The following is a 21,340-nucleotide window of genomic DNA, read 5'->3' on the forward strand; positions in this document are numbered from 1 at the left end:
GCTCTGAGCCATCAGGCCAGAGCCTGACGCGGGGCTCGAACTCACGGACCGCGAGATCGTGACCTGGCTGAAGTCGGACGCTTAACCGACTGCGCCACCCAGGCGCCCCTCACCCTGGAAATTTTTAACTAAAATACTATTTTACCAGATAAATATTTAATAAAAACAATTCAAAAATATTCCTAGAAATGATTTATATAATGCACCAGGAAGCCACTGGATGGCCAATTTTCCATTATTTGGATTATTTAAGGGAAACAGTGACACATTACTACACTGATGGCAATTAATGTCAATGACTGCTTTAAGAGATCAAGTTGTTTTGGGCGCCTGGGTGGCTCAGTTGTTTAAGTGTCTGACTTTGGCTCAGGTCATGATCTCACAGTTTGTGAGTTCAAGCGCCACGTTGGGCTCTGTGCTGACAGCCTGGAACCTGCACCAGATTCTGTGTCTCCTTCTCTCTCTTCCTGTCCCCGGTTTACGCTCTGTCTCTCTCTCTCAAAAATAAACATTAAAAAAATTTTTTTTTTAATTAAAAAAAAAACCTCAAATTGTTTTAGGGTAGTTTTCTTTCTGTACACATTTTATGTGTGTACTTTATAAAAGTTTAGCTACTTTATAAAAGAAGCTATTTTATAAAAATGCAGGCATTTGTATCTTATGATAGTAACAGAAATAATAATTTTTATGACCTGGAGTTTGTTTCTGCTGCCAATGGTCATTAGGTAGCCATTTTCCTTAGCAGCTCGTATTTGCCCATTACCTGATACATGCGAGAGTAAATAGGACATTAAATGTATCCAAAAGGTACTGTGTGAGAAACATAGTGAAGTTCTTAAAAAAAAAAGTGAAGAGAAATTAAAACCTTATGTGCACATGGCCATTAATATTTATGTAAAACACACATATCAGAACTACATAAAAGATGGACTTTATGCATTACAAAAGCAAAGTTTTAAAGGACTGCATCACTTAAATTCTGATGATAGGAATACAATCTTGTGTTTCCCATCTAACTGCCAAGTCTGAACGTGTGTGAAAGACAGTACTCGGGGCTAACCTCTTCCTCTCTGAGACCCTCCTCTCGAGGCTGAAGTCTGCCCTCTTCCCCGTCGGCCTCTTCCTCGGCCTCTTCCTCTGTTGGCTGCTGCTGTGATGTCATCATCAGAGTCATCAGCCATCTGTTCTGCCAGATCTATACTCATAAGGTCCTCAGCACTAAAGGCGGAAGCAGAGTCCTCGGACTGCGATCTGAGGGCTCTGGCCCTAGTCATAGCCTGAGAGGGAAAGAAGGGAAAGTACACATTAACAGACAATGCAGCATCCTAAGTCATGAGTTTGGTCATTGAGATAACATTTAATATTGTCAAACTGCCTACACCATTCTGTTTCACTAATCATGCTATAAAAATGTCAAGAAGGAGAAGAATAAAAAGCTTAAGACCAAGAAGATGCAAATTTTAACTTGGGAAGAAACTGTCTAAAAAGACAGGTGTGAGGTTTAGTGAAATATTTTAACTCTGAAATGAACAGATTTTCTGATTAAAAATAGGGTAAAATAAAAGCAATGCTGTCCTGAGCTCTTCCCTTAACCCAATCGAAAGGTAACAAGGAGAACAGAAACAAGACACAATACACTTTCAATGAAATAAGAAATAGCTCCAACTTCAAAACACAAACTCTCTGAAGAAGAGTTAACAGATATAACAAAGATCTGACCTGTTTGAGGAACAAGGCTGAGAAGAGTGTCAGGGAACATAGAGCTCTCTAAAATGGATCTATACGTCTCAAGGGACCATGACTGTAGTCTCTCTTGCTTGGAATAGAAAATTCTCAGTCTAAGAACAGGTGGCTAGAACATTTCTAAGTGCTCTATGATACCATAAAGTAAGCGGAGAGGGGGCTAAATGAGGAGATGAGAACAAAGCAGGTAGGGCAGAAGCAGGAGTAAAGTGGGCTGTGGGAGATCATCCACCTTCAGGATGATGGTGGATGATCTTAGCTTAAGGGAGATAACAGCTAATTCACTACATGAAGGACTCGACACTGAATACTATGTAAAAAACAAAATAAAACAAAAAAAACCTTCAGGGAACACAACAAAAGATATAAAGAAAAAATAATAGAAAAAGATTCCAACTCATTTTTCTTGTCATAGATGAAGTATGGCGAATCCTCCTTATTCCCGGATTCTGTATTTGCAACCCCCAGAACGATCCTCCTGACACTTCTGCAGTCATCTGTGGACCTGCGCAGAGTGGCAAAAATGCTGAGTCTCCTGACGCACACGTTCCCCAATGAAGATGAACAACGGGACACCCTGCCTGCTTGTTTCTGCTCTCACACTTTAAACGGGTGTCCTTTTGGTGGCATATTTAGTGCCATGTTTTCCCACACTTTTGTGCTTTTGGTTGGTGATTCGGTGTACTGCTCAAGTGCTGTCTAGTGCTCCCAAGTGCAAGCAGGCTGCGGCGTGCCTTACAGATGACATACATGTCGTTAGATAAGCTGCATTCAGGTATGAGTTACGGGGCCGCTGGTTCTAAGTTCAATGTTAGTGAATTACAATATATACGTTAATTAAGATGTCTTTAAACAGAAACACACATAAAAAGGTTATGTACTGATTAGCTGACATAAGTGGAACCGGTAGTTGGCAGGAACCTAATCCTGTATTTTCTCCTAGCAGCAATATGGTTCAGTATTTGCTAATTTAGTATTTGTGGTGACATAGAACATAGAACTTGTACTTTTTTTTAAAGGAAAAAGGAGATCTAAATTACATAATTAATAAGACAGATCTAATTGATACATGTTGAACTCTATACTCTGAAAATAAGTAATATACTTCTTTGCAAGACCTCCTGAAATGTTTAGCTAATATATCATAGGGTGTTAAGAAAAATATCAGTAAGTTCTAAATAATTAACAGTATTATTATATTGCCTAATCACCATGAATACAATTAGGAATTACTTACAAAAAAACAAAAACACTTGCCTCAAAACCTCAAAACTAAAATTGTAGAAATCTAGAAAATAATAAAAATACTACATACAAAACATACGAAACAAATAAAGCTGTGTTTGCAAAGAAAGCCTACAACCTATTAAAAAAGAATAAATGCAAATAAGGAGATCTGGCATTCAAAAAGTTTAGACAAATAAAACCCATCCACAGGAAACTATTAGAAATCAATAATGAGGGGCGGCCTGGATGGCTCAGTTGGTTGAGTGCCCCATTTCAGCTCAGGTCATGATCTCAGGGCTAGTGACTTCAAGCCCCATGACGGGCTCTGTCCTGACAGCTCAGAGCCTGCTCTGGATTCTGTGTCTCCCTCTCTCTCTCCCCTACCCCTCCACTTGTGCTCTGTCTCTTTCTGTCCCTCTCTCTCAAAATAAATGATCGTTAAAAAAATTTGCAGGGGGAAGGCGCCTGCGTGGCTCAGCCAGTTGGCTGTCTGTCTGACTTCAGCTCAGGTCAGGTTCTCACAGTTTTTGGTTTGAGCCCTAAGTTTGTGGTTTGTGGTTTGAGCTGTCTGTGCTGACTGCTCAGAGCCTGGAGCCTGCTTCTTATTCTGTGTCTCCCTCTCTCTAGCCCTCCCCTGCTCACGCTCTGTCTCACTCTCTCAAAAATAAATAAATATTAAAAAATTAAAAAAAATATTTTAATTTGTTTGTATAAAAAAATCGATGGTACAATCATAAACACATTTTAAGCAAAAATCATTCAAATTAGCAAATTTAAAAACTGGTCCTCTGGGGCAAAACCATATTGATAAAGATCACTAATTTAACAAAAAGGAAGAAAAGACAAATATACACCATTAGAAATGAAAGTGGAGGGAAAAAAGATCGACAGAAAATTCAAGAATCCTGACAAATACTCTTCAATCCTAAGTAATTGGAAAAATAAATGACCTAAATGGATCCAAGAACAGGTACACAGTCTCAACAGACTAACATCAAAGAAAAATCTGAGAAAACTATTAAAGGAACAACACCTCTGAAAAGGACCACAGCCAGAAAGTTTCACAGGTAAAGTCTATCAAATCTTCAAAGAACAGACCGTTCCACTGCTATTCCCATAGTACCAGAGCATAAAGAAAGCTTCCAATTTATTTTTGTAAAGCAGCATAACATTGGTACTGAAGAAGTGACAAAGGACTGCATGCACAAAAGAAAATTACAGGATCTGACTTATGAATATTAAAGTGAACAAAGAGAATCCAGGAACATATGGAAAAACCGTATCAGGTATACCCATTATCAGGGGGCTCATAAAGTGATAACAAGGATGGGGCAATAATAGGATATGTTTTAATATAATTTATCAAATCAATAAATAGAACAAAGGAGGAAAAGTCCCACATGTTTATCTATACGTGGGTCAAAAAGGCACTTAATTCATCACCCATTCTGGATTTGAACAAACCCCAAAACCCTTCTTTTGCATGACAAATACCCTAAATATGCTATCCCCTCACCACACAAAGAGTGTGTGCACACTTTCATGTGAGAGAGACCAACGCCCTTGGCACAAAAACAAAACAAAAATTTTGGGGCCAAGAACATGACCAGGTGTCTCATATAAATAATTTATAAACACAAAACCACTCAAAGTCACTGGTAACAAAGGCAGTACGGATTAAAAACAACAGCAAGAGACAATTTCTCACCCTTCAGATTTGTAAAGATCAAAAGGTGTAGTGGGGCACCTGGGTGCTCAGTAGGTTAAATGACGGACTTCGGCTCAGGTCATGATCTCACGGTTCATGAGTTCGAGCCCCGTGTGGGGCCCTGTGCTGACAGCTCAGAGTCTGGAACCTGCTTCAGATTCTGTGTCTCCCTCTCTCTCTGCCCCTCCCCTGCTCACACACACTCTCTCTCTCAAAAATATTTTTAAAAAATTGAAAAAAAAAAACAAACCCAAAAGATGTAGTAATACATCATGATGACAAAGAAGTGGGGAAATAAACACTCCCAAATACTGGTCAGAATGTAAACTGGGGTGACATCTCTGAAGTGATGGAGAGGTAGCCAGCAAAAATCTAAAATGCATATGCTCTTTTATGATTATTCCTTGGAACAAATTACCCACCATCCATTTCCAAATTTTGTACTTTGCCTTTGTCTAAATACTAGACCTTCATTTTATCATCTCAAACATTACATTAAAATAGTTTAACTCTACTTTTCTGTGCAACAGACTTTGGAATTTACAAATATATTTGAAGTACATTACTTCTAAGAATTAGTTGGGGAATTCTAATTTACCTCATGAGTGTAGGCCCAGAACCATTGTTAAGTGCAGATCCACTAGTAGGACAATGTTTTCAGGTGCTTTTTTGATGAGTTTCGAAAACATCCTATCCTGGTATTACACCTTTTAAAAAAAAAATTGTGGCAAAATATACAAAAGTAACTCCCCATTCCCTACCCCATCCCCTAGTTATCACTATTCTACTTTTTGTCTGTATGAATTTGACTACTCTAGGTATCTCACGTAAGTGGAATTATACAAGCAATCATCCTTTTACGTCTTACTTCACTCAAGATATTTTTGAGTTTCGTCCATGTTGTAGTATCAGAACTTCACTCCTTTTTTAAAAAATTTTATTTTTATTTACTCTGAGAGAGAGCGAGAGAGAGAGACAGAGAGACAGAGAGAATTCCAAGTAGGCCCTGCACTGTCTGTGCAGAGACACGGGACTTGAACTCATGAACAATGAGACCATGACCTGAGCTGAAATTAAGAGTTGGACGCTTAACCAACTGACCCATCCAGGTGCCCCACAATTTCACTCCTTTTAAGGTTAAATGAATAGTCTGCTGTACACACATACCACATTTTATCTGTCCATCAACTGTTACTACCTTTTGATTATTGTGAATAATGCTATGAGCATGGGTGTACAAATACCTGAGTCCTTGCTTTCAGTTCTTGGGAGTAAATACCTAGAAATGCAACTGCTAGATCACGTTATTCTATTTTAAATTTTTTGAGGAATTATCATACTATTCTCCACAGAAGATTTTATATTCCCACCAGCAATGCACAGGGTTGCAATTTTTCCATATTCTTTGCAACACTATTTTCTAGTTCTGTTCTTTTTTTTAATGGTCATCTTAATAGATGTGAAGTGAGATCTCTTTGTGGTTTTGACTTACATTTCCCTAATGATTAGCGATGTTGAGCAACGTTTCTTGTGCTTATTGGTCACCCGTTTATCTTCTTTGGAGAAATATCTAAGTCCTTCATCCACTTTTTAAGTTGCGTTTTGTTGTTGTGATCAAGTTTTAGGAGTTCTTTACATGTTATGGATATTAATCATTTACCAAACACATTATGTGCAGATAACTTCTCTCCTCATATGGGGCGCCTCTTCACTTTGTTGACAGTGCTTGGCACTATAGTTTAGAAGGGGATCAACTCTGCCTCCGATTCAGGTAAAGCACAGGAAACTAGAGGCTGGGAAAACTATGGACTACATGTTAGACTAAGAATAGATTTTACATTTTTAAAGGATTGTTAAAAAAAAAACAGCCACCACCTACACAGAGAAGAATATGTGGCAAAGAGCATAGATGGCCTGCAAAGCCTCAAATATCCACTGTTTGGCCTTTTATTTAACTGTGAACTTATATTTAAAGAAAATACTTGAGAGCTTTCCAATGTGCACAAGACCCTTTAAAGCCTCTTGGAAGGACTAATGCTTTTGTCTGTTTGTTTAAATAATTTAAGCTAACCCCCATGGCTGGAGGTTATAGCTTGGGAAAGTCTCAAACTCCATTACAAAATCTAAGCAGTATCCTGAAGGAAGACCATTTATAACATCCTATGGCAATGCTAACAAATACTTAGGAAACCCCGATTACCTGCTAATGTCTTAAAATATAGCCGAAAAATCAAAACTTAAAAGCGCTTTCTTCTGAAAAATTCCCAAATGCCATCTGTCATGTCCACTATTACCTTCCTTGTATAAAATATTCACTCTTATTCTTTAAAAGGTTAATGAAAAACTGAATTTAGTGGCTCCAAACACAAAGGACGTGCCCAGAAATACTTCCGTAATCTGTTAAATTGAAACGGTTAGTTAAGTTTACACGATCCAAGAATCAGGAGTCATTTCTTTCCTGTAGCATTCACTCTTGCTACTTAGCAAACTCTTTTCTACTTGAACGGAACTCCGTAGATGAATACAAGCATAAATGTGGTAAGGGATCCCTAATCTATATAGCTTCCTCTTCTTAGCTCCCCAAAACCATCTTGTAAACGGTAAAGCAGTTATACCTGTGCTTTTTAGGAACAGTGATTTTCATGTGCTGCACATCAAAAACTTTCAGAAATTTTATATTTTTAGCCATTCACTTGCCATGAGTTGTATTAATGTCATGATGATACAGAGTTGTGATAGGACGTGGTATGGTGGAAAAGTCGAGACTTGAAGGTAAAATTTCACCCCACCAGGTAACCTGTACTGTGGTCTCAGTCTCATTTGTGAAATGGAAACTGAAATAGTGTGATACACATAGAGAAAACTCAATAAATAAAAATTTCACAAATACCATTTGCCCTTTCTCCTTGAAAGCAGCAATGAATAAAACAAAGTAGGCCATGTGTTCTGTTTTTTCCTACATTCATGTAGAAGTGACTCTGACATCGGGAGTGTTGAATGTGAAATTTAGTGGATGGTGGTAGTTTTTAGTTCTCTGATCAATTACTGTAGGCTATCAATGAAAGGCAGGAGGTAGGAAAAACCTGTAGTCAGTATTGGCCCTACTGCTAGTAACGTTAGTTTATGTTGTAAAATCTCCTGTATTACACGATGGAGACAGTGCTAACTTTTACAACGCGAAGAAGCCAGTGAAACTCACAAAACTAGGCATTTAGAAGATTATCTTTGCATATCTAAAGAAAGTTTACTAAGTGAGTTATTACACTTCACATTACTACATATTCTAATGAACTGGGATATAATTTGGGGGGGGGAGCAACTCCACCCACCATAAGTTCAGGTCATCAAACTTTTATAGGAAGACAGAAAGAAAAAAACCACAATAACACCAAAAATGTTACTTTCCTACTCCTTAATATTCCACGTAAGATGCATTACTGAATCAGCTTAAAATGTAAAGTAGCCAGTATGGTATGACAGATATTGAAGTAAATCAGATGTAGACTTAGAAACTGTATTTAAAAAAGAAAAAATTCTATCTAACGGCCTTTAGAGATGGTACTGAAGAATTATCTGATAACTAATCTTTCCTATGTCAGGATCTAAAATTGCTTCACATTAAAGGCTGTTTTGTATTACCGAGTAGTCGTCACTAGATCAACCACTAAATGGACTCCTTTTCAGAGGACAAAAAAAGGAAATTCAGAGTCCCCATCTCCTTAGGCAGGGTTCTTTTCCTTTTTAGTATCCCAGGTATTGACTTTTACCTAAGGAGTGTGCTTAAAACAAGGCAAAAAATATTTAAAGGGTGGTGGTGATGGGGGCGGGGGGGTGGGGTTTCCATTAATTCCTTTTTGCTTGTACCTGAGAAAACAGTGGAGTTTGTAAAAGTTAATATGAGGGATGTGTCAAGTGCTTCCGCACCTTCCAACTCACCACCTGTCAGGGGCAGTTCTGATTAGGAAAATGACAATGGACTAGTAGGATAGTTGTATTAATTCAGTGAGGATGACACTTCCGGTCATGATAATGTTTAACGATTTTCTTTCTACATACATCTGCTTCACCTACTAAAGTGAGTCTCTGGTGGACACGAACCACATGCTTTCCACATCTGTATTGCTAATGCCAGTAGGAGGTTGTAACAGATACGGATGAAAGCAATCAAGACAAAGTCCCAATAGTAGATCAGTTATAAGATAACCTTTAAATACTACATAGCAACCATAAAACACGAGGGACAAATGGGAAAACAGAAAAACATGTTTCAATAGGGAATTCACCAAGTACCACATAGAGGCCCAAAGTTTAAGTAAATGGTCGTTAACCAGAAGTTCTAAACTGCAGATTGAGAAAGACAGCATTGATGGTGATCAAGCCCATTTCAACATTTTAGAAAGCCCAGAGGACACTGTGTATTTACCTATGGTAATACTGCTAGCAAGACCCTATGTTTCTTCCTTTTTACCCAAAATAATACCAGCTCGGTAGGGTTAGATTTCATCTTACACTGGTTAAGATGTTCTGATCACAATTATGTATTATTTTGATTAATAAGGGCTCTTGTTGCCTATGTCCCCTGCTCCCACACAATTAAATCAGTTTTAGAGGAGAGCAAAAGGGAAAAAAGGGAATGGCAGCAAGCAGAATACTGGTAGGGTGAGCTGGTGTAAATCAAAGGCAGCTATTCTCGGCCAATCCCTGCTCAGTCCTATCAATCAAACCTCGGTCCTGTGGACTGACTCCTCTATAAACAAACCTACTAGTCATTCTAACTTAAATTGACATATAAGCACAAGAATTTACAGCAGAAATTACCTCTCGAACTTCATCATCTTCTTCATTAGTGTTTTTTTGCCTGCTTTCTCTGAAACGGCGTACCTGTATTAAAACAGAGTAAATCACAAACATGTTGCTTATTCCTATCATGTAAATATAAATGTGCTACAATTAAGAAATGCTTTCTAGGGGTGCCTGGGTGGCTCAGTTAAGTGGCTGACTTCAGCTGAAAGTCATGATCTTGCAGTCTGTGAGTTCGAGCCCCATATCGGGCTCTGTGCTGACAGCTCAGAGTCTGGAGCCTGCTCAGATTCTTTGTCTCCCTCTCTCTGCCCCTCCCCTGCTTGTTCTCTCTCTGTCAAAAATAATAAACGTTAAAAAAAAAAAAAAAAAAGAAATGCTTTCTATTACAACAAAAAACTTGGAAATATAAGTACAGTTTTGTCTCACAAAACACTGACTAAAAAATCATATTTTTCTAGTGATTTACATTAAAATTTCAGAATTGTACTATATAGGCCCTAAGCAAAACCGTATTACCTCCTGCTGAAATGTTCCAGATCACTGAAAAAGTCTATCAAACTGCAGAAGAAAAAGTCCTTTAACACCTATGGGTGCTATACTTCAGTAAAATAGTTAAAAACAAAAATCCCTTCTTTCAGAGACTTGAAATATTTATTACATGGCTCAAATCATTCTTAGGCACTTGGGTGTAAGAGATTCAGGAGGCTCTCTGAAATGGTAATGCGAAGTGGGTGGGCCTCTAAAGATCACTTTACTACTGAATGTTTACCACTGGCTGATAATGGTCCTGGAACCAAGAGGGATACTAGAGATTTTTTTTTAATTGTTGCTCAACAAGGCTCTTATAGTACAGTTACATAATTAGAGAAAAGCTCTATTTATTTAATAATTTATTTGGCATCTAGTTACTGAGCACCCATTATGTGTCCAGCACTATAGGAACTGAGAATACACCAGTGAACAAAATAGCTACAAACTCTGTCCCCCAGGAGTACAATTGTGTGTGTGCGCAAGTGTGTGTGCGTATGTGTGTGTAGCCAATAAATGAAAACAAAATAAGAAGTTCTATTGCATTTTAGAAGGTGGACTGGATTGAGTTAATTTACAACTAGACAGAAAACTCTAGGCTCTTCTCTGGGGAGCCTTTAGCTGGGGCCGTTTATTTACTGATGGTTTTCAACCTGCACAACCAGGTTTGAAGCGTGGCTTGACTATGTGACCAGAGGGGTATAAAAGATCTCCTGGGACCTTTTGCACAGATGTTGGTGTTCAATCCAGGGACCACTGTGTGGATTTGAGGACATGGGGAGCTTATATATGCTTGGGGTCTCCCAGGTCCCTAATGTCTGCCCATACTTTTTCTTGATGCACTAGATCCTTTGCCTTTAAAGAAAAACCTTAGGGGTGCCTGGGTGGCTCAGTGGGGTAAGCGTTTGACTCTTGATCTCAGCTCAGGTCATGATCTCACAGTTCGTGGGTTTGAGCCCCTTGTGGGGCTCTGCGCTGACAGCACTGACCCTGCTTGGGATTCTGTCCCTCTCTCTCTGCCCTTCCCCCACTCTTTCTCTCTCAAAATAAACTTAAAAAAAAAAAAACACACCTTAGATGAAGAATGCTCAGTGAAGTCTGGAGTTCTTCAAATATCTGAATCTGTGAAATCCTGGCAAAAGACAGTAAGTATGCAGAGAAAAATAAAGCAGGAAGAGGATGAGCAATGCTGAGAGGTCACATCTGAATAGGATGACCATGGAAGGCCTGAGAAGGTAATTTATGAACAAAGATTGTAGAAGGAAATGAATCTTGCAAATGATTAGGGAAGAACACTCTAATCAAAGCAAACAATGTGTTTTGTAAAGGCACTGGGGCAGAAGTACGCATGGTGTGTGTAACAAATAGCAAGGAGGTTGCTGTGGCTCAAGCAGACTAGATGGGAAAACAAGAGAAAGCCAGACTGAACAGGGCCTCGTGAAAAACTACAGGGGCTTTTTCTTCAGGCAGGAGTGACTGGATCTGAAATATGTTAGGATCACTGGCAGGTGAATTGAGAATGGGGGGTGGAGGAAGAGCACAGGTAGAAAAAGAGAGGCGTTTGGAGGGTACTGGAAGAATCTAATCAAGAAACGGCAATGCAGATTGGACCACCGGTAGTGACGAAGGCGTGAGAAGCAGATTTTTTATGTATTCTGCAGTAATGCCACAGGACATTTACAGAGTCAGGACACAAGGGACATAACGGGAAGAGTCAAGGATCACTTCAAGGTTTTTGGCCTGAGCAATGGAAAGAATGGTGTTTCTACTGGGACACGACACAGAGTAAAGGCTGAGAACAGAGCAATTCAGACTGGGGAGTGTTAGCGGTTGGAGAGGTCTACTAAGCATCCAAGTAGAAATGTCTAGCAGGCTGCCGGCCACAGAAATCTTAAACTGAGAGGAGAGGTCTGGGCTAGACTTTTTAAAGTCACCACCAAACGGATGGAATTTAAATCCAGGCAGCTAGATGAGATTATAAAGGGAGTATGCAGATGAAGGAGAGCTCCAAGGACTGAGTTCTAGGGACTCCAACAAAAGAGGTGGAGAGATGACAAAAACAACGGAAGCAAAGAAGACCAGAAGACTGTGGGGTCCAAAGCCAAAGAAAAAAATGGCTTCAAGAAGAGTTCAACTGAGATTTAAGATGAACTGACAAGTGGATTTAGCAAGAGAAGTCACTGGTGACTCTCAATGAGCAGCTTCACTGGAATGATGGGGTCAACCCACCTGGACGATGGGCGTAAGGGAAAAGGGAGGGAGAAAAATCGGGGCAGCAAATACAGAAAACCCTGAAGCAATTCTGCTGTAAGAGAGAACCAATGAAGTAGAGTAGTTGCTAAAGGGAAATGGGACTGAAGAGGTTTATTTGCTGTTTAAGCTGAAAGAAATGACAGTGTCTGTCATGATTCAGGAGAGGGGATAAAATTGTTTTTGAAAATGGCACAGTATGTAATAGTGCTCTAGGTGGCATGTGCCTTACCAAAAGTGCTAAGTCACTCATGCAAGAGAAATGAGTCAGTAAAAATACTGCGTAGGCACTGTGTGCCCGCAGTGCTCCAGGACTTGACACATACTGTTTTCATCCTCACAACAACCTTGACGGAGGTTCTGTCATTATCCTCATTTTACGTATGAGAAAACCGAGGTGGAGAGTGGTTAAAAAACTTACTGATGGTTACACAGGTACTAAGGGTTTTGATTTTGAACACAGGTCACTTGGTCCAGAGTCCACACTCTTAGCTAATACATAGCCCATCCCTCATGCACCCTCTCAGGAGTCATGACATCTCTCCAGGTTGGGGATGGTTTTTTGCTTTTCTGTTTTTGTTTTGTTTTAAGAGTAGTTTTAGGTTCACAGAAACATTGAGAGGAAGGTACAGAGATTTCCCACATACCCTCCTGACTCACACATGCAGACTCCCCTATTATCAATGTTCCCCCTACCAGGAATTGGGACATTTGTTCTAACAGATGAGCCTACACTGACACATCATAATCACCCAAGTCCATCGGTAGTTTTTCGGTTTTTTTCAAGATTTTCTTTTTAAGTAACCTCTACATCCAACGTGGGGCTTGAACTTACAACCCCAGAGAGATCAAGAGCCTGGCAGGCTCAGTCAGGCGGCCCCCGAAATCCATAGTTTACAGTTCACTCTTGGTGACATATATTCTATGAGTCTGGAAAAGTGTGTAATGACATGTATCTTGCCCTAAAATCCTCTGTGCATTTATTCATCCCTCTTCTTGCCCCTCACTCAGCCCCTGCAACCTCTGATCTTCTTGCCGTCTCTATGGTTTTACCTTCTTCAGAATGTTGTATGGTTGAAATCGTACAGTTTATAGCCTTTTCAGACTGGTTTTTTTCATTTAGTAATACGCATTTAAATTTCCTCCATGTCCTTTCACAGATTGACAGCTCGTTTCTTCCTAGTCCTAAACAACAGTCCCTTGTCTGAGTGTTTCACAATTTACTCACCCATTCACCTACTGAGGAACATCTTGGTTGCTCTCAAGTTGCAGCAATTATGAATAAAGCTGCTATCTACATCTCTGGGCAGCTTTTTATGTGAACGTACCACTTTCAGCATCTCTGGGTAGATAGCAAGGAGCATGACCGCTGGATCATATGGTAAGAGAATATTAAGTTGTTTAAGAAACTGCCGAACTGTCTTCCAAAGTGACTGTACCACTTTGTATTTCCACCAGCAACGAGTGAGCATTCCTTTTGTCCACATCCTCACCAGCATTTGGTGTTGTCAGGGTTCTGGATTTTGGCCATTTTAATAGGTGCGCAGTGGTATACTTCACTGTTAATTTGCATTTCCCTGATGACATAGGATATATAACATGTTTTCTTTAAAAAAAACTTTTTTAATGTTTATTCATTTTTGAGAGACAGAGTGCGAGTGGGGGAGAGTAGAGAAAGAGGGAGACACAGAATCTGAAGCAGGCTCCAGGCTCTGAGCTGTCAGCACAGAGCCCGACACGGGGATCAAACTCATGAACCGTGAGATCATGACCTGAGACGAAGCTGGACGCTCAAATGACTGAGCCACCCAGGAGTCCCTATTTTTTTTCTTTAATTTACTTACTTATTCTTGGGAGAGAGAGAGCACATGTGCCCATGACCGGGGGAGAGGCAGAGAGAATCCTAAACAGGCTCTACGTGGTCAGAACTGTGAGATCGTGAGAACTGTGACACCATGACCTGAGCCTATCAAGAGTCGGAGACTTAACCGACTGAGCCACCCAGGCGCCCCTAGAACATGTTTTCATCATAAACTTACTTGACGTTTGTACATATTTGGTGAGATGTCTGTTAGGTCTTTGGTCCATCTTTATATCAGGTTACCTATTTTCTTACTGTTGACTTGTAACAGTTATTTATATTTTTTGAATAATAGTCCTTTACCAGATGTTATCTTTTATAAATATTTTCTCCTCAAATCTGTTGCTTGTCTTCTCATTCCTTTGACACTGTCTTTCACTGAGCAGGTTCTCATTTTTATAAAGTCCAGCTTATTAATCCTTTCTTTCATGGATCACACCTTTGGTGTTGTATTTAAAAAGTCATTGCCACACCCAAGATCATCTGGGTTTTCTCATACATTATCTCCTAGGAGTTTCACAGTTTTACAATTACATTTGGGCCGGATGTCATGTTTAATTTTTGGCAATTAATTGAGAAATGCATTCCTGCCAAAAATTTATGAACCCCATACACCCAGTGTCACAGTGTGAGTGATTTTAGAATGTGGAATACTTATGCTGACTGTTGAAGTGCTTGGCATGGAACATTACAAGTTGCATACTGACATCATAAGAACCATGCTGACTGACTAAAAGCACCAAAATCAAAGTGAAAGGGAATGAGTTTTAAAAATAATGTTTTGTTCTTCTCCTTAGAGGGAATCTGGAAGATACAGAAAATGATCCCCTATAGTCCCATTACCTGAATATAACAACCGATAACGTTTGCAATATTTTCTTTCATTCTTTCCATGCACACACACACTCATATATAAAATAAAAACTCACTGGCACCATTCTGAATGTAGTTTTAAATCTTCGGAATTCTTTCCCCACATAACACTGAAAATATTTTTCCATCCTCTTCAAAAGTGTAATTTTTAATGCCTGCATAGTATCTAGTATGTATGTGCCAACATTTACTTCAAAACATTTTCCAAATTTTCCCACTGCAGACAACACTTAAATTACTCCATATGCAAATCTCTGTCTCACTGTCGTCTTGGGAAAATTTCCCAGGGCTGAGTTAAAGGTCAAATCTTAAGCCTCTTGATGCACGCTGACAAAATGCCTTTCGGTGCAGTAGCTCAATCTTGACACCCCTACCAGCAGCATAGGAAACACTTTCCTCAAACTGCTGTCACTTGGACAAATAAAAACTACATTTGAGTTTCATTTTTCTTTCCTTTCTTTTTTTTTTTTTTTTAAGTAGGCTTCACACCTGGTGCAGAGCCCAACGTGGAGCCTGAACTCATGACCCTGAGATCAAAACCCAAGGTGAGATCAAGAGTTGGATGGACACTTAACTGAACCACCCAGGCGCCCCCAAAATACATGAGTTTCTTTGATTATCCTCGGCTAAACACCACTTTCATACGCTTATTACCTGTTTGTATTTCTTTTGTGAACCACTTATTCATGTCTTTGTTCATTATTCTATGAAATGTGTACTACTTTTCTTAAGACTATTATAAAGGTACTACAATAACATTGAGTATCAACCTTTTTTCTGCCCACGTACAAATATTTTCTCCACGTCAGTACATTTTGATTTTTTGATACTTTGAGACATGCAAAAATTAATAATTTCTATGCAAACTTAGAGCTTTTCCTTTGATTCTTCCACTGTTTTTCTGCTTACAGAGAAAGCATTTTCTAGATGAAATTCAAAATCTCAAAGCTTACTAAAAAACTGAAAATCAGAATAGAAATTTTCACCCTATACGGTTTGTCTTAAAGCATTTTCATGATCTTTGAGAGAAGATGCCATCCATGGGGAACAAAGCTAACATTTAATGGGTAGCAATCATGTTTCAGATTCTGTTCCAGGCCTTCTCTACTTTTAATTCTCATTTTGCGATCTCAATTTTACAGATGAGGAAACTAAACACATCAGAGAGGTTAAACACTGGTCTATCAGAAAGGAAGTCAGAGGTACTTTTAAGGAGAGAGTATCCAATTAGACTTATCCACCCCAAATGAGTTACCTCTTCGTCGATTTTATCTTCTAAGGCATCAATATGACGTTCTTTAAGAAATCGCTGTGTTTTTTCCAATTGGTATTTCACTAATTCCTCTATGGCATCTTTTTCTTCCTTGTCCACAAATTCTTGTACTGCTTCGCCCATTCCCCTTTCGGTTAGAAGTGAGAGCTGCACATTCTATAAAAGAGGTACAAACCACTGCCACTGGATGCAGAAATCAGGATCTATTCCTTACCAAATAATTCTATACGAGCAAGAAAAATTATAGTCTAATGTTACCAGGGGAAAAAGACAAAAAAGTTACCTAGTTATTGAAGGGAAAACAAAACAAAACAATGGGCAGTAATTAAGCCTACTAACAAATATTCAGGGCTAGAAAAAGCCGAGTAAAAACCAGATACAGGAGTAGTGTAAAAGACAGGAAGAAATGCAGAGGCCCTAGTGGTTGGGATAAATGGTCCTGAAATGGTAGCCAATGACTAAGAGACTAGGTTAACCAGTGCAGCAGGCAGAATGATGGCCCCTACACATGTCCACATCCTAATCTCTGGGACCTGTGAGTACATTATAAGGCAAAGGATAATTGAGCTTACAGATTACTAATCAGCTGGCCGTACAATTGGGAGGTTACAGGGACTATGCAAGTGGGCCCAGTGTAATCACAACAGGGGGTGAGAGGGAGATCGAACTGGCAGGAAACGGCCAGAGAAACAGAACATTGCTGGCTTTGGAGGTGGAAGAAGCAGGCTGTGAACCAACAAATGTGGACACCTTTAGAAGCTGGAGAAGATAAGGAAATGGAGTCTCCCCTAGAGTCTCCAAAAAGGAACACACAACCCCGCTAATACCTCGGTTTTAGGCCAGTGAGACTGGTGTCAGATTTTTGACCTACAGAACTCTAAGACAATAAATCTGTGTTAATTTAAATTATTAAGTTTGTGGAGACTTGTTTCAACAGCAATAGGAAATGAATACAGCCAGATCTTAAAGTGACATATACTCATGCCAAAAAAAGTAGCTGCACCGTCCCGTGGCTATATTCCTCGAGTTCTGAAACTACATCCAGATGCAAGAAAAGTAAATCCTGGATTCAGAAACATTCGGTAGAGAAAAGAAGGAAGAACACAACAACATCGACAACAATAGCCACAATAATAATACCATCAAGCACTGATTTTTCTTAATGTAGAGTAACTATAAATGAGTATAATTCACTCTTACCCTACTTACTTCATAGAGACCTTGTGAGAATCCTCTACGTTTACTTATTTATTTATTTTTGAGTGTTTATTGTTTAGGGAGAGTGAGAGAGAGCGTGTGCAAGGGAGGGGCAGACAGAGGGAGACAGAGTATCAAGCAGGCTCTGCTGGCAGCACAGAGCCCAATGCAGGGCTCGAACTCACAAACCACCGTGAGATCATGACCTGAGCTGAAATCAGTAGTTGGGTGCTTAACCGAATGAGCCAACCAGGCGCCCCTCGTTTCAAGTATCAACTATACATGACCCAAATTCAAGTCTGCTATCATAAGACAGCCATTATTCAAAATGTAGACTGTAATTAAGAAATTACCTTTTCCGCAGTTTGAAAATACTGTTTTACAAGGTCTTCTACTCTTAGAGTTGTGCCTTCTGAAGGTTTTGTGATTAACTTCCCAAAGTTGATTTCTTCTCCTAGAAAAAAGAAGTCCGTGGAAAAACAGTAGCTTCCATTACAGTGTTAAAGTACCCAAACTTATGGCAAGTCTGGCTCAGTGGAGGCGGAATGGCCAAACCGTATCAACAATCAGCTCGGGCATTCTGAGGCAAAAACATGGCATTTCTACTGACAGCTGCAGTCTCCTCCTCAAAGCTTGTATTTTTCCACATCTCCAAGTACTACGTCTCCTACAGCACAGGGTGGTCTTCAGACCTCTGGGGATCTCCAAAACGACTTCAAGGGATGTTCAGGGACAAAACTACTTTCATAACACCGAGATGTTATTTACCTTTCCCACTATATTGACAATTACAAAAGCAAGTCTGGGTAAAATCGCCAGTTCCTCATTACAAACCAAGGCAGCGGCTTGGAACTCTGCAACAGTCACCACCACATACGCACAGCTCAAAACAAAACAAAAAGACAGCCAGTTTCACTCATGGATGTCTTAGATGAAACTATAAAAAGTACTGATTTAATTAAATCTCAGCCCTGAGGTATATGCCTTTTTAATAGTCTGTGAGACAAATGGGATGTATGCTTACAGCACTTTTGCTGCTTTCTGAAGCAGGATAGTGGTCGCAAAAACAGCAGGTAAAGAATAAAAAGAGTATTGGGTAGGAAGCCAAGAAGCATAGGGTCCAGTATCTACTCTGCTGGTAACTCTTGTCAGGGAAACAAATATTAGCTGTCTGACATACTGGACCTGGCCATGAAAACCCAATGATAAGACAGGATCCCTGCCTGTGAGAACAAATGATTAAAATTAAGGTGGGAAGTGCCACCTGAGGGAAGAACAGAGAATATGACACACAGGAAAGAAATGAATCAATCTTCTCAGAGAAGGTTGAAAATAACGTGCAAATATCAAATGCAGCTATATCATTTGAATCAAGACCTCCAGAATGAGTAAGATTCACAAGGCAAAACAGGAAAAAGAAAAAAATTTGACGCAGAGGGAAAAATACGTGCAATGGCCCAGAGGGTAAAGAGGCACAAAGTTCAGTGTGCCTCTTGCAAAGTACTAGAGACAAGTAAACAGAAATCGTTTCTATATTTCAAGACAGAATTAACATCATGACTTCCTAAGTATGAAGTCATGCCAGACACTGTGTTAAGACCGTTTACACGCAGTGTGTCTTCTAATCCTTAACCACAGTTCTGTGAGGCAGGCTCACGTACTATCCTGATTTCACAAACAAGAAAATCAACCATCAGATAGGTTATGTACTTTTGTACAATGTCACACACGTAGTTAAGAAGCAGAGCTGACCAAAATAACAAGAAATGCTTTCAATAAAACACACAAAAACGTTGTTTTTTTTAAGTTTATGATTTATTTTGAGAGAGAGAGAGAGAGAGAGAGAGAGAGAGAGAGAGAGAAGGCCAAGCAGGCTCTACACTGTCAGCATAGACCACCATGCAGGGCTCGAACTCACGAATCGACAGAACATGACCTGAGCCGAAATCGAGAGCTGGATGCTTAACTGACTGAGGCACCAAAGTGCCCCTTCTGTTTTGCAATTCATGTTTAAACCAAAAAGGAATCATTAGAATAAAACTGACTATGGATGAAACTAAAGTAACAACATACTATTTCTATATTCTGTATTATTATGATCTCAAGGGACTGATAAGGATGGACAATTAAAGAAAACCATGATCAATAAGCAACGAGTTAAAATTCATAGCATAAGAAAGTAATTATCTGACACAGATTTTTTCCTAAAACAGTGTTTTATGAGTTCCACTTAAATACCTGAACGAGGGGTACCTGGTTGGCTTATTCGGTTAAACATCTAACTCTCGATTTCGGCTCAGGTCATGATCTCATGGTTCATGAGTTTGAGCCCAAAGTCTGGCTACATTGTGGGGCTACGTGCTAATAGCACAGAGCCTGCTTGGGATTCTCTCTCTCTCTGCCCCTTCCTCCACTCGTGTGTGTGGACTCTCTCTCTCCTCCTCTCTCTCAAAATAAATAAATATCTGAACCAATGTTTCAGGTTGAATTAATAGCATGGAAAATTCGATCACAATGTGACATTGAAAACAGAAGCTCCATTAAAGCTCGGTTAATAAAAACGTAAACAGCTTACCTATAAAAAAAAAAGATCATATTTTTCTATAAAAATTCTCTGACTCAATAGCTTTAAGAAGAACCTCTATATTTAACATGATCAGTATTTCTAATGAAGAAGCACTATTTCAGTTGGATGGCCTTTTTTATAAATACATTTAAAATAAGAACAATTAGGGGCATCTGGGTAGCTTTGTTAGTTAAGCATCCAACTCTTGGTTTTGGCTCAGGTCATGATCTCACATGGTTCGTGAGATCAAGCCTCAAGACAGGCAGCATGGGGGGCGCCTGGGTGGCGCAGTCGGTTAAGCGTCCGACTTCAGCCAGGTCACGATCTCGCGGTCCGGGAGTTCGAGCCCCGCGTCGGGCTCTGGGCTGATGGCTCAGAGCCTGGAGCCTGTTTCCGATTCTGTGTCTCCCTCTCTCTCTGCCCCTCCCCCGTTCATGCTCTGTCTCTCTCTGTCCCAAAAATAAATAAACGTTGAAAAAAAAAAAAAAAAAAGACAGGCAGCATGGAGCCTGCTTGGGATTCTCTCCCCAACCCCCCCCCGCCCCTCCCATGTTCGCACATGTGCTCGCTCTCTCTCAAAATAAATAAAACGTTTAAAAAAATGCAATTAGTTATTATGAAATTTAATTGGAACTTAATTATGTGGTCATCAGAGACATCAAACACCTCTTATTCCAAGACTCGAGTTGTCCTAAATCCTGTATACTCAAAAGTTGAAATACTTGCATAAGATTTGAGTATATTCTCTAAACATTAACAATGTATAGTCAATAATGTATACTTTGAGCAATAAATCTCTAAAGTCTGTGTGTACTGTTAGCACTATTTTCACAAACTATGTCTGCAGAGAAAATGTCCCTTTCTTTATTAATATCCACAGGTTTAAAAATGATGGCTATCTAATGTTTAGAAGACAAGAGATTTAATTATTCCAGTGTCAGCTTGCCCAAGATATGAGAAATAATCACAAAAACATTTCCATTAGTTTATATTTCTTTTACTAAAACTCGATTTTTATACATCCTATAAAAAGCATTTTTTTAATCTGTAAAGATAACTGGCTTACCTGTGTTTTCCTTTTGTTCTCTGTGCCTGAAAAAATGGATAACATCTTTTGGGTTAGCTACCCGATCCACAAATTTCTGGCTAAAGCGAAGAACACTGAAAGGTTCAAAACCTCCACTATAGTCCACCTGGAAATACAAAGCAAGCTATGAAGGCCTGGAAACAGTTTACCAATTCCATTATTTATGTTGCTGCTTTTAAGGTAGTAAGTTAATGTTCTATAATTCATATTAAAAGATCATGATG

The 21,340-nt window shown here is 39.4% G+C and overlaps 1 protein-coding gene across 7 annotated transcripts in view; it reads right to left on the reverse strand.

Annotated features, from left to right (window-relative positions):
- Nucleotides 1-21,340, reverse strand: part of MRE11 (MRE11 double strand break repair nuclease) — a 77,275-nt gene that overhangs the window by 22,794 nt on the left and 33,141 nt on the right. For all 7 annotated transcript variants that reach the window (XM_086678585.1, XM_086678583.1, XM_086678582.1 and 4 more), the window contains 5 exons: nucleotides 21,096-21,222; nucleotides 17,817-17,917; nucleotides 16,249-16,422; nucleotides 9,497-9,559; nucleotides 1,061-1,277 (listed from right to left, as the gene is read on the reverse strand). In XM_086678585.1, coding sequence (XP_086534711.1) covers nucleotides 1,061-1,277; nucleotides 9,497-9,559; nucleotides 16,249-16,422; nucleotides 17,817-17,917; nucleotides 21,096-21,222 — 682 coding nt within the window. The remainder of the gene's footprint in view (nucleotides 1-1,060; nucleotides 1,278-9,496; nucleotides 9,560-16,248; nucleotides 16,423-17,816; nucleotides 17,918-21,095; nucleotides 21,223-21,340) is intronic.

The sequence above is a fragment of the Puma concolor genome, chromosome D1, assembly GCF_028749965.1.
Source record: "Puma concolor isolate L17-30 chromosome D1, mPumCon1.1.hap2, whole genome shotgun sequence".
NCBI lineage: Eukaryota > Metazoa > Chordata > Mammalia > Carnivora > Felidae > Puma > Puma concolor.